The sequence below is a fragment of the Zosterops lateralis genome, assembly GCF_965231275.1.
Source record: "Zosterops lateralis genome assembly, chromosome: 3".
Lineage (NCBI taxonomy): Eukaryota > Metazoa > Chordata > Aves > Passeriformes > Zosteropidae > Zosterops > Zosterops lateralis.
In genome coordinates this window covers 88,798,325-88,812,496 of record NC_139764.1, presented here as the reverse complement: position 1 = coordinate 88,812,496, position 14,172 = coordinate 88,798,325, and the positions used below count along the sequence as shown (strand labels likewise).

The window sequence follows — 14,172 nt, the reverse complement described above, 5'->3', positions numbered from 1 at the left end:
TGTCATGATGAACCAAATTCCTCCATAATTGTTTGATTTCCTCTGAATTAAGAGCAAAACCAGCTATGCGTATGGCTGTATATATACATATATATATATACACACACATGCGTGTGGGTGTGTACATATAAATACAAGGAAATTCGATTCATATTTACAAAACCTAACTATATATACGACACAATCATTTTGTAGCCTGAAAAATTACTTACAGAATAATAAAGTATTGAATTTTGGCTGTCTTCCAACATGGGAAAATAGTGTGGTTTTCTGGGAGTCAACAATGCATTCTACATTTACTGAAAAGCTGGAGAAAGCAGCAAACAAAAACATTCAGTCTTGTCTGATGATACCAATGTGTTCAGACTGAGAGAACTCTAAAATGTTAAGACTCAGACTCACTTACTAAAACTAGGAGGAAGATAGGAAATATGATTTAAAAAAAAAAGTAAATTAAAACCAGAAGATAGGCATCTTTGAACTACCAAAACCATCAGTGGAAAACTGTCTGTTAACTGCATACAGATCAATAAATCTTATACTAGGTATTCAAGAACTGCCTAAAAGAAAAAAAAATCCAACACAATTCTTAAACTCTTATCAAAGACATACTACATAAAACAGTAATGCAACAAAAGGACTACGTTCAATCACACTCACATCACAAAGTACATCAATAGTAGGAGCACTGAAGAATATGTACAGACAGTAGATGCTTTAGTACCATGGCACAGAAAAAAATGTAGAAGCTGAGATTTTTAATCTTGAAATATAGAAGTGAAAACATTTTAACTGGAAAAAAAAAGGAAAATACAAAAACATTAATTAGACTCCCTTTTGCTTATTGCCATGCGGACAAAACAAATTGCAAGCAGACTCCATTATTTCATATAGTACCTAAGCCATTGGTCAACACTAACTGCTAGTCATTGAGACAAATACTGTGATAATCTGTTTATTTACTCAGAAGAAAAAAAGTAAATAAATCAAAATTATTTATCAGCCAAGTCACTAAGCCAACACATTGAAAATAAGTCTTTGGCAGTTCAAATGCAGCCAGGATACAGAAAACATCTTGGTGTATTTCCTAATTAACTTGGTTGCACAAAGCAGGGTGGGAGCATTTGCTTTCACTGGCAGTGTAAAACCAGACTGACTCTCTCACCCCAAGCAGCAATGCTCACATATCCAGGTGCAAGTCAGAGTACTGAAGCCAGGAGCAAAAGGAACAGTCATTTCAGAAGTGATCATGCTATCATTGTCTGTTTCCTTGGTGGTATTCCCTCTGTCTGCACTGTCCCTGACAGGGATTAAACTAGCCTTGAATTTCTCTCACAGTAGGACATGAGCACATCAGTGCATGAACTGATAGTCAAGTTCCAGTCAGGCTTGATCCTGACTCTATGATCTCAAGTTCACAGCAGGAACCAGCACATGGCCACATAGCCTGAGAAATCTCATTCAACACACACAGTCTCTACATTTCATTATGATAAGGAAAAGCTCAAAGATTTCTCTACAGCTTCAACTCCAGTTCAGGGATTGAAGCCCACCCTGCTCCCTAGGATGAGAGCCAGTGCTCTAGAGCACTCCCTGTGCCAGTGGCAGGCAGAAGAAAAATGGAACAGAGGACTTTTCTTCTTCCACCATGAGAGGGAAGGGACCAGCCTGATGAGGAAGTATAGTTCAACTCCACAAGAAGCACCTCAAGGGAAACCTACCCATCTTCTGCCTGCACTTTGTAGGTGCAGGCCCATGAGGAATCCAACCTACAGCTAAACTTGAACTTAAAAGTAATGAAGGCAGGAATAAAGGGGTACCAAGGGTAGAGCAACAATCACACTGGATCTTCCAGATGCTAGGAACAAAGTCTTTTAAAGAAAAACAAAAGCTTCCTCCAACCTCCAATGAAGAGGTACTCCCAAAATAAGCCAAATGATCAAATACCAGTGAGTAAACTCAAAGTGTATTAGACAAGGAAATGCAAAGAGAAAGAAACAGTATCCAGCACAAATTATACAAAGATCAATCAACAATTTAGTCATGCACCCAAACCTCCAACAGATGATTCACAGTGTTGCCACTGAAATGGCTACAAAAATCTAAGTACCAAATTCAAAGTACATTTCAAGCTTAGAATAAAAATGATTACCCACTTGCTATTGTTATTTAATCAAATCCTTACATTTGGTATTAAAATGAGACACACAAGCTCTCAAAGTGTAAACTCTTTAAATTCTCCTGAGTATTCTGTGGTTCTCAAAGCAAAGAAATGCTTCAGTATGACAGCCAAAATATCAAGGCATAAACATGCATTGTTTCTAGGACACTAATATAATCCATATAAATTAGATTATAACTGTTTGATGCTGCTCAGTCCTACCATACACCCACTTTGAACAGCATGTTGGATGGCTGGACTCAGTGTAATCCAAGATCTGAAAGAAATGTATATCCATGAGAAAGCAAAAATAATTGTACAGTTTAAGTAGAAACATACAAGGTCTACAAGAACCAATGGGATTTCATTGAATTCAATTTGCAACAGCAGAAAATGAGAATTCGAGTGTATATTCTCAGAGGTAGGACAGATCTGGCCTCACAAGAAGTTTATGGACTTCATTAACAAGGGCTCTATTTTAAAATATTGAAACAAATATACAATGCAAAAGTATCCTGTTGAGCATGGTAAAATTACAAGGTAATTTCATCAAGGGACCTAATCAACTTTGGCTTTCTTCCTGTGGCTCATCTGTGTCTGTTCTTCTCTACTTTAAAGAGATACTGAGCCAAAGGCTGCTTTAACTCCAGTGTACACTCCTTTTAATTCAGAAATCAACTTTCTAAACACTACAATTGATTTTTTTTCTCCAGAGAAGATTTCATATTTAAAGCATTTCAAAAACTGAATTTTAAATGCAGAACTAATCTGTAATACATGGTATTATGAACTGGTTTCCAACATCAGGTTGTGATCTCAATAATAAACGTTTAGTCACTGAAGGAAAACTTCCAAGGCACAAACAGCAGGGAAGAGCCTAATTGCTATTAAAGGTCACTGGGGCTTGCAATCACAAGTCTATATGTTTTTTGAAAATATCCTACTCCGAAGCCATAACTACCTTAGCAATAATACCTTATTCCCAGAAGTTATATACAACTACACAGCAGTGGCTTCTCCAGACAAGTGCTCCAGTCATTTCCTAATCCTAGGATGTAATGTAAACCCTTTATCTCAAAATTAAAAATTTATCTAAAGGCAAAGTAATTTAAAGCATTAAATATTTATAAACATCAATAGCTAAGTTCCTGACTCCCTCCAAAATTAACAGAAGTTTTGTTTGAATAAAAACCACAGCACTGAAAGTGCCATTTCTCTTTCAAAAAAGCTCTTTTGCTTGAAGAGTTCAGGATGCTTTATCATTAATATTACTGCAAAATGTCTGTCCAAATGATTACACTAATTTTCTAATGCTGCTGCTACTGTGCCTAGGAGACTTGTCACATGAGGAGCACACAGAGGGTAATCTGATCAGGCAGAAGCAAAGTATATGAGCAGACTTTGACAGGATATCCATTTCAGTACCCAGCAAGAGACTTTCTGGAACTTCTCTGTTCACCCATAATGTCATCTGCAAAATACCCAAAACATGCCTCTGAAAGCTGTATATAGTTAGACTTTTACCCATTTTGTGAACTAAAACATACACACATCCCTCTAATCCCAGTACAGAAGAGCTCTACTAATTTTAGATCCACGTGGTGCCAAGTGTCATAGCTGTCAGATAGCTGGATACCTGAACCTCAGCCCAAACTAATTTAGTTTTCTAACACAATTAGGTTATGAACCTCACTTAACTGCTGATCTGTATTTATATGCATTGCAGAACGCGTCGTTAAGTACTGTAATTTCACATGTTAACCATGAAACTGAACAATGACAATATGTTTAAAAGCAAACCAAGTTCAAAAGGGCCATGTGGCTATAATCAAGAGCAGATTTTGGCCTATGCCACTGGAAAGCCCATCAGGCACCTAATCCTCCTTGACTTACAGAAATAGTTACACTAATTGTGTGATTGTGAGGTGCAGAATTTAACCTTCAATACATTTGCCTGGAATCTTCACCCTTTTACAGATTTATTGGCAGCTATTGTCATCCTGTACAAAATCCAAGGAATTAATAGATTAAGACTCCACAGCAAAATGATGTACTCACCAGGTAAAATAAAATTAAATCTGGAACCATGCTGACTTGCTTTTAATGCGGCTACAGGCAAATCAGAATACCCTATAGGAAGCCTGATTTTAGGAGGAATCGGCCTTATCAAAGGATCAACTATTACTTGGGCCCCAGTCTTGGGAAGAGTCTTGCGTGGGTGGGTTTCCAAAGCCAGTCTTTCCCCACAAAAGCACCGAGTCTGCCTACACAGATCAACTTGTAAGATCTGGCTATTAACATGCCCTTCAGGATTTGACCAGCAGACTGAAGTGTCTTTGTAAGCATTGTTTCACCTGTTTGAAAGCTGGGCTGACTGGAAGCATTCAGTACATGAATATTTTCACCCACTACAGAAAAACAAGGCTTTGTTAAATTAAACGGCTTTAATGATGTTTTACAAGAAACATTTCAGGCATGCAGCAATAAGCTGTATTCATATTTGACATTTACAAAATGATATTATTTTAAGCCTGAACTTATAAAATACTTGCACTTAAATTCAAGCATATGAATAAGCCCATTTTTATTTTACAAAGCAGTTAATTCCAAGTACATGTTGAAATGATGGAATAAATTCCCCAGATCAGGCATGTTTTAAATGGCATAAAGGAAAAATAATAAAGTGCAATCTTGTTTTCAAGCAAAATACCACTAGAAATCAGCCAGGTTGATCACAGAAAACAATTACTACACCTCAACCAAAAATACAGATTGAGACAAAACAAACCTTTTAACTCAATAATGACTGAAGTTTATTTTCCTTTTTTGCTCCCCTCATACCTCATCACCTCTTGGTTTTCATCCTAAAAAAAGAACTATGGAATATTCCTATGAGCTCTATTTAAAAGATGTTGCTGACTCAATGGGAATTGGGATGCAGCAGAAAAGCAACGAAGCAGACCTTTCATGTCTGCTCCAATTCACATACCAAAGATATTTAAACCAATGGCCAAATTCTGTCTGCCTTAGTCAACCAAACAGGTACCTATTAAAATCACAGAGAAGCAGCCATGGTTTATGTATCCCATCAAACTCAGCTTCAGAAAATGCTACCCAAATCTCAAGGCCTTTACAAAAACAAACCTCATTAATTGCCCAGCATTTAGGTTCTTGTTATTTTACTCCAAGACCTCTTCAAGTGAAAACCTCATACAAGTCAAATCAGCAAGATCTGGTCCATATTTACGATGAATGTACTCAAGGAAATATCCCAGTTCCAAGCCCTCTAAAAGTCAGGACTTCCCCTTTAAATAAGGTGGAATGTTGCAACATAGTAAAACCTCAGGTTTTACATTTTAGGTGGGCCAAGTCGTCCATTAATTTTGTCCAACTTCAGACAGCACAAAAGCTATTATGTTTCCATCCTTAACTGAAGACATTTTCTGTTGGCTACAATTCTTCCTTCCCAGGAGGGTAACCTGCTGTAGGAAATGTGCTAGGAACATGGGAAACAAGGTTGTCTTGCTGATGATTGGCACGGTGGCAAAGAAAGGATTAGGTGACATGCAGCTGGATAATCCACAGGTGCCCACTAGTCAGCCAAATTAGCTTTTCCACTTAAAAAAAAAAAAAAAAAAAAAAAAAAAAGTGATCAAGCCCAAGGCTAGATACTACCAGCACCTGAAAAGAGGTCAAAGAAAACCATCCATAGTGGAAACTACCTAATCAATTACTCACTTCAGGATTTCCTTCTGCATTCAAAATCAGAACCCTGAAGCAGAAGATCCAATTAGTTCACAGCTGAGAGCCCAGAAGAGCAACTTTTCTGCTGACTGAAAATTCAGGTCCCCAACTTCAAAGCATAAATAAGGAAATTCAGACATTCGCATATTCCTGACCCAGGAGCATCTATCAGGGCCCCTACTGTCTTTGCTCTATGAAGTCATCTCTGAAGAAGAATATTCCCAGACTAAATCTGACACTTAAGACATTTAAGAGCCTCCAAATTCCTAAAATGCAGCAGAAATTCATTTTCAGATGTATAAAAACCATTCTGCCCAATCTGCCCTTCTTGAAGTCAGCTCAAAGGAGCTGGACAACAGGCATCTATTGTTTCTATCTTAATTCAAAACCTGTACCCAATGTCAGAACAGCTTTACTTGACAGTACCCTCAATCAATCATTAGAACAAATTACATTGTCTCTGAACCCTACATGGGAAACAAAATGCATCAGATGACCTGCTAGCTCTCGTCCATCTCCAGTGCCTTTGTTCTCAGAATACAGAACCAGAGCTGTTCGCTGTGCTTCAGCTGAATGTGTAGTATTACAGATATTTTTAAAGGAAGAGAGCAATGCCAACAGTGAAACAGAATGCACTAAAGTTTAACAACCTGACCTGAGTTTTGCTGTCCCCAGGCTATCCCTCCTTCCTACAGACACAAGGGCTATGAAGCAAGCCCAAAGTACCCAAAGGAAGGAATCAGGCACCCATTCCAAACAAAATATTCATTTGACACCTTTCCTACCACTAGCAACAATTTAGTGAAGTCCTGAACTGGAAGACTGTATTTTTCATGGGCAGTCACGTCAAGCTGAATTTTCTAATAGATCTGTTTCCTATAGGTCTAGATGTATAAATCTACAGCATTAAAAGCTCTGCACAGCTCAGATAACCCTATATATTTCAGACTTTAAGGGCTTACATAGTTAAAGAATGCTGTTGAATAACTATGATTTATTCTAAACTTAACTCCATGAATTAGCTCTTTTCCAGATACTGCAATCATGCTGTCAGTAACAGAAGTACCCATATCAAAAATGATGTAAAAATGGACACAGTTACATAATAGTCCAAAATCTTTCAGAAAAGGGTTCTTGCAACTGCTGTTCAAATAAAAGTTTATTACCTGAACAGAAAAATACATTAAAGAGTGACCATTTCAGAGGGATGATATATTTATATATATAAACTTGATTCTCAGTTTATTACTTCAGATTTATACCAGAGTAAATCTAATGAACATACTGCATTTACAGCTTAAAATCATAATCTTCAGATATTTAATGCTCAAATAATAATGGCACAGAACAATGCATTCCTATGGCATATGAAAAAGATGGCATTTAACGTTTTGAAAATAAAAAAGGGTATGAAATACTATTGGACATTTTCTTATTTACCAAAAAGGTGACAGCCAACAATTTTACTACTCTTTTTTTTTCCAGGCAACCGTGAGGTAACTCACAGATCACCAAGATTAATTTTTGAACTTCTTTACAACCTCCACGAGAACTAAAATACAGTTTTTGAGAAAAAGTTGAATCTTTAGTTATATTAACTATATTAATATTATATATTAACAAATATTTTTATGATTTCTCATATTACTATTCAGTCACAAACAAGATGTGAAATATATACAATACTTCAGATAAACTACACTAAATGTTTTATTGAACTTTCATAATAAAGGGTTTGCCTTTCAATTCTTACAGGTGCTACCACCAAAGAAGTAGTATTTTCTCCTGAATGAGTAGCTGGATTCAACCTGATTTCTAAAACATCTGAGATAATGTGACTTTTTTTCCTACATCAAAATGCTTTAGAAATACTGCCAAACAATTACTAATCAAGAAAAAAAAAAAATTGACAGCCAGTAACTGAGCTGACCAGGGATCAGAAAACAACACTCTCTTCTCCCACAGCAAACAGCATTTCTGTGGTATGTCAGATTTAGCAAACAGTTGCCTAACTATTTACTGTCACAGGCAGAGACATGATCAGCAGACAGAATTTGGAGACACGCAAATATCCTGCTTTCAACTTGTTAAACAAAAAGGTTTTTGGTATTGCATGATCTTCATAATCCACAGCCTACTTTGGTTTTATGAGAAGAAGATTAAAATTTCACTTTTCTATGTTTTAAAGGGGCAGTTTTTATCTTCCTGCATCAAATTGCCTCAACATCTTAATGATGCGACATCATACGATCCCAAGCCTTCCAAGACAGGCAATGAATTTTGTACAGCTGGCTCTGCTAGTTACAGTACTCAACAGCTGAGACATAGATAATTTGGCACCCTGATAATGGCCTAGATGAGTATGAAGCATTCTGCAGACTGCAAAAAGAAAAAAAAAACTAAAAAACTATCAGCATTAAAATTATAGATTGAAGCTCATCTTATAAAGCCAACATAGTTCACATTTGATTAAGAAATTTATTAAAGGGGGTGTTTATAAAACTGAGAAATTCAGAGAAATGCCACTCCCTCTTCAAAGCCTATATTGTAGCAATTCTTTTCTGATTAGGTCAGCTCCCATAGCAAGTCATCAGAACAACAATCTCTGTAGTGAAGTCATACTACTGGGACTCGAATGGGAAATCATGACTGGCTTGAAAACACATTTTAGAAAGTAATGTGTTTTCCAGGTTTCCAATATATCTTAATTAAAACAAGTCCAAACCTTTACCTTTGCTCCAAATGGTTGAATGCAGTCTACCTTTATTTGCTGCTTTATTTAAAGCAGCAAAACACTGCTTATCAATATACAAAATATGACACTAAAAAGTAAGACAACAGACATTGGATCCTTCCAAATAATTTCAGGATTTGGGGGTCACTGAAAATAGCATATGAATAGACTCTGTGTTACCCCCACAATAAGATATACTCAAATATTTTCAGAAAGTGCTTCATTTCTTACAGAGATGTAAATTAGTTTTCAGAGTTTATTTAATTAAGATCCTATTGTTCCCCAACATATAAAAACCAAACCTTTTAGTCCCTTTCCTGATAAAACTCCCATTGAAATAGGGGAAATTTGGCCTAATCTCTTTCCTAGGTTTTTCAATAAGTAACTGGTATGAGAAGGAACCTTATTAAACCTAATTCTAGTGGTGAAATAAAAGGTGATCCAAAGCAGAAAGACAAGTTTTCTCAGTGCTTATTTACAAAGTAAACAGTCTACTAGCTCCAAAAATTTGCAAAAATCAGATCAGCTGCATATAAATTAAGGACTTTAAAAAAAGGAGAGAATAGAATGAAGATGTACTTTTGAAGATGATGGCAATCAAATGGTAATTATTTCTCAACTAAAATGCACTAATGCTTTTCAGTACAGAAACGGTGAACATGCTCCACTGCTGCATTGACACAATGGGCAACAGACACAAAGGAGTCATTAGTCGATACTGCTAATGACACATGAAATTGCAAGTGACATCAGTAAAAAGTACACTCAGACCCAACAAGTACTCATAGTAAAAATAACCATCTGTTGAGGGTTTATTTATCAAAACACTGCTACTAACAACTCAGAATTAAAAAAAAAAATCAATTATCAGTATCTTCAAATCAAGCTGTCTTAAACTATGCCACTCCCATTCCCATCAGTGGAAACCATTTAACAAAAATCTTCAGGACTGATTGAAGACATACGGCTGAAAAACTTCAGATATGAAATCTAATATCTTATTCCCTAACATTACAAAAGGACTCAGCACTGCAAATGTCAGCATATGCTGACATGCTGTAAAAACTATTTCAGGGATGAAGGTTGAGTGTGAACAGTTAACTCCATCCCTTTCGCACTTGGATTAAAATCAGAGCTGTAACACTTTTGATAAGCTTCTCTGGATTTAGCGCTAGCAAATGTACTGAAAAACAGCAATGAATCATCCAAACCATCCCTTCCACCCCGATGTGCTTAAGAAATCAATGCAATCTACATTTCTAGCGAGATTAATTTAGCCGCGTGCATCTTCATCATGATAAATGCCTTTTTCCTTATTCTTCTTATTCGATGAAAAAAGCCAGGTGCTACACGAAATGATAATACACTAATTCTTTGCCCTAGTCCAAAAAAAACAAAACAAAACAAAACAATATAAATAAATAGGTAAAAATAAATCGAAGGTTTAAATACGAATGCACATCGAGACAGAAATCCCTGTGTCCGCACTGCACTGGAAAAAGCGACTTTTAAACACACGAGAGCGCCTGACACACACTGGTGAGGTGACACGGTATTTATACCTATCGCACAAGCCACCCACGTCCGTTCCCCGCAGACCGACCCACGCAGGGACGCGGGGCCACCAACCTTCCCCACCCGGCCACCAGCGCTCCCGGCCCCGCAGCCGCCACACCCGGCGGGGCACGGCACGGCACGGTGCGGGGAGCGCTGCCCTACCTTTGTATCTCTCTAGGACATCTTCGTAGGCTTGCAGGTACTCCTGCTCCTCGGCGTAGAAATAGGCGCCGGGGGAGAGGTAGCCAGCCATGGCCGGGAGCTAGCCCAGCCCAGCCCGTGCGGCTCCGGGCGGCCGGCAGCCTCGGGGGCGGCACAAGAACAGCCCCGGCAGCAGCCGGCGAGGGGCGGGCGGGGGGAGGCGCCGCCGGCCCGGCCAGGGAAACGCCCCCGCGGCCGCTCGGGTTTCGGTGGCCGCCCCTCGGAGCGCGGAGGGGGCGGCACCTCCCCGCCGCAGCCCCCGGCTCCAGCCCCATGGCCGAGGCACCGCCTGCGGGCCCGGCGAGCTCCGCCGCCGCCTTCCCCCGCGACGAGGAGGGTGGCGGCTGCCGGGCGGAGACGCGGCGCCTGCAGAACTGGCGGGGCCGGCGGGGACACCGCGCTCACGGGCGGGCACCGGGCGGGAAGGGACCCCAAGCCGGCATCCAGGCGGGGCGGGAGCTCCCGCAGTCCCGGCGGAGGGGAGGAGAGGAGAGGGGCGGGGCGGGCGCGGCCCCGCCGCAGGGCAGGTGTCACCGCCGCGCCCGCGTCCCCCCGCTGCCCCCCGGCCCTGACCCCTCCGCCGGGCCCGATCCGGAGCTGTCCCCGCTCCCGGCGCACCGCTCCCCGTCCTGCGCGCCCTCCCGCGGGGGCCGGGCCGGCTCCGCCACCCCCCGCTCGCGGCTGCATCCTGCGGCTCCGCAGCGCTGCCCCCGCTAACAGCGCCGCTAGCACGGGTTGCCCTGGGAAATGGTGTCCCAGGAGGGGCCATGGAGGCGCATATGTAATCGGGGTGGTTGGGGAGAACAACAGCGGTGTCCCCGGGGAGCACTGGGGACCGCCGCATCTTTCTGGGATTCATTTACAGGCGTCTTCCAGCTTTCGCCAGGGTGATGCGGACCTCCGCCCTATTTTCGACATCAGTTGTCGCCGGGCCGCGGACCAGAGCCCGTCGGCGGCTCCGGCACCCCGGGGCGGCTCCGTTCCCGTCCCCGTCCAGCCCAGCCCCAGCCCCGAGCGGACAAAGGCCGGCCCCGGTCCCCCGCCCCTCTCGGAGCATCATCGGCCGCCGCGGCCTCTCCCCGCGCTGCGGGCGGTCCCGCTCCGCTTCCCCCGGGGCTGCCTCGGCCTTGTGGGCCGAAAAAAGCGCCGGCCCCGCCGAGCCGCCCCCGCCGCGGCTGCAGCCCCCGGCCGCTGATGCCTTTTCGCATGAAAGTTTAATGGGCGCACCTGCGCCTGTTTCTGCTCGCCTTCCACACGCATCAGTTCACCCAGCCCGAAAAGGCGGCCAAAGAGCTTAGTCACCGCCCGGCGGGGCCGCGCTCTGAAACAGAAGGGATGGGGGTCCCCCTGGTCCCCGGCCGCCCCCGCCCGGCCGCCCCCTGCCCGCCCGGCCTTACCCGCGATGCGCAGCACGGCCCGCTCGGCGGGGTCCAGCACCGAGCCGCCCTGGATCTTGCGCTTGGACCGCTCGTGTTTGGGCAGGTTCCAGGGCAGCGTGTCCCCCGGCGCCGGCGACACCGTCCCCGACCTCTGGCTGAAGTCCTCCTCGTCGGAGAAATCGGCGGAGGACGACATGGAGCATCGGTAGGACGCGTTGCCGGAGCTCTGCACGGGGAGACAGACAGACAGACAGACAGGGTGCGTGGGGAGCAGCTCGGGACGAGGGGCCTCAGGTGGCGCCGGCGAATACCCGCCCCGCGTGGCGTGGAAAAGCATCTCACGGGAAAAGGAGGATAGGGGAGAGGGCCGCCGCTCACCATTGCTGTGAATTTAGAGGGGAAGGGGGTGCGTGTGCGGAGTGCCGAGGGTGATGCTCCGAAAAACAGCCGGTCTTAGGCGGGAGTGCATTTGGAGGGATGTCGGGGTAGAGCCGTGGCCTGCGGCTGGCCAACCAGCTCGCAAATGAGCCTCCCACTTTCCCAACAATAAACCCGGCAGCAACAACAGCCGAAAAAAAAAAAAAAAAAAAAAAACCCACACCAACCTTCCCGGCTACAGATCGATGGCGTTTGGCTCCCCCGCCAGGACAAGGGGAAGATTTGCCATCACCGATCTACTGGTGAATCCGCCCCGGGACAGAGCCAGGCCGCCGGGAGCCGCGGCGGGCTCTTCTTTACCGCCCCGGGCCCCTGTTCCCGGGGGCAGCCCCGCCGCCGGGCTAACGGGGGCGGAGGGGAGGAGGGAAGGAAGGAACACGACTTCTCAGAGCGGCCCCTGTGGGCAGCAGGACATGATGGGCAGCCTTCGGTCACACTTTGCCGGGAGGCTTCGGCAAACAAACCATTCATCTCGGCGTATAGACTGTATCCGCTTTTAGGCTTCCCAGCTACTCAAAAAAGAACTCTTCCAGAGAAGTAAATAAACACTAATGTAGTGCAGGGAAGGGACTGCTGCCATGTCTGCCTTCCCTATTTATGGTAAAGTGGGAAACAGAGGTGTGTGAACAGTAATAGTTTAGCACCATGTTGAAATTTAAGGTACATCATGAAATACATGTTATCAGGACACAATGGACAGCAAGGTGCTATTCCTTTTACTCTGTATTTTCTGATAGAAGGGATTTGTGGTTTCTCCAAAGCATGAGACAAAAAAACTATGAATTTGATTTGTCATGTGGAAGCTACTGTTGCAGCCTTTCAGAAGTGCAACCTGATGCTCGTCCAATTATTTTAATTCTTAGGTGTATGCTGTTGTAAACTTTTACAAGTGTAGTAGAATCATAGACTCACAGAATTGTTTGAGTTGGAAGGGACCTTTTAAGAGCATCTAGTTCCAAGTCCCTTGCTGGGGGCAGGGACACCTTCCAGGCTGCACAAAGCCCCATCCAACCTGGCCTTGAACACTTCCACAGCTTCTCTGGGCAACCTGTTCGAGAGCCTCACTGGAACTTCATAGTGAAGGATTACTTCCTTATATCTAATATAAGTCCACTCTCTTTCAGTTGAAAGCCAGCATATTTTGTTACACAGCAACAGCCCCATTCAGCCATTCTAGATTCCAGATTTGATACTAAACCAAATACTATTTTAAGCTTGTATTGTAGCCCTTTTCTTAATTTTATGTATTTCTATAAAGGAGCTTAAAGGGTGATTTTACTTGAAGAAGAAATTCGTCCAGTGACAGAGATTTGATAAAATGGGTTGTTGCTATCTGATTTTTTTTTAAGGTCAGTCATGGGGGGTATTTCACCCCTTTAAAACTCAGAATCTGCCTAATCCAGAGAAACAACATGATGCACTCTTTGCTCTGCATTGAAGTAAAAATAATATACAGTTAATTAATGTGCTATAATAAGAGCAGATCACTTATTAGTGTTTTTTCCTTCTGACCCTCTTCACTTCTATGCCATTTCTCTTTTCTTTTTGTACAGTACTCCATGGTGAAGCTTGAAACATGCAAGTTGAGAGGGAGGGAATGAATACATAAAACCAATTAACTGAATTCTTGTTCACTGTACTGTGATATAGAGAGAGCAAAAGGTAAGTGCAGAAAAACAGAAACATGAGAAGTCTGATACCAGCTCAGATTGCCTTCATAATTAGTTTTAGTGCAGAGACTATTTTGCTGTCAGTTTGTATAATAAGCCAAAACTGGATTTCATGAAGCAGGATGGTCACATATAGGTGTCTTCCTGATAGGAGCTGGAAGTGTTCAGCTTTGCTGCAGGGCACTTTGCTGTACCAGCTGGGGCTACCAGGGCCCCTCATGTGCTTAGTCAGGGATTAGGTTCCTTTGAGCCTGTCCTTAGCTCCAGATTTTGCCACAGAAGAGAAAG

The 14,172-nt window shown here is 43.0% G+C and overlaps 1 protein-coding gene across 5 annotated transcripts in view; it reads right to left on the bottom strand.

Moving 5' to 3' along the window:
- The window catches only part of DST (dystonin), a gene marked incomplete at its 5' end in the record, with an annotated part of 251,197 nt that extends 240,748 nt beyond the window's left edge, over positions 1–10,449 (bottom strand). For 4 of the 5 annotated variants that reach the window (XM_083857745.1, XM_083857739.1, XM_083857746.1 and 1 more), the window contains one exon: positions 10,359–10,449. In XM_083857745.1, coding sequence (XP_083713871.1) covers positions 10,359–10,449 — 91 coding nt within the window. The remainder of the gene's footprint in view (positions 1–10,358) is intronic. The other variant, XM_083857741.1, reaches the window with a different exon arrangement.
- Between the last annotated feature and the right edge of the window lie 3,723 nt (positions 10,450–14,172).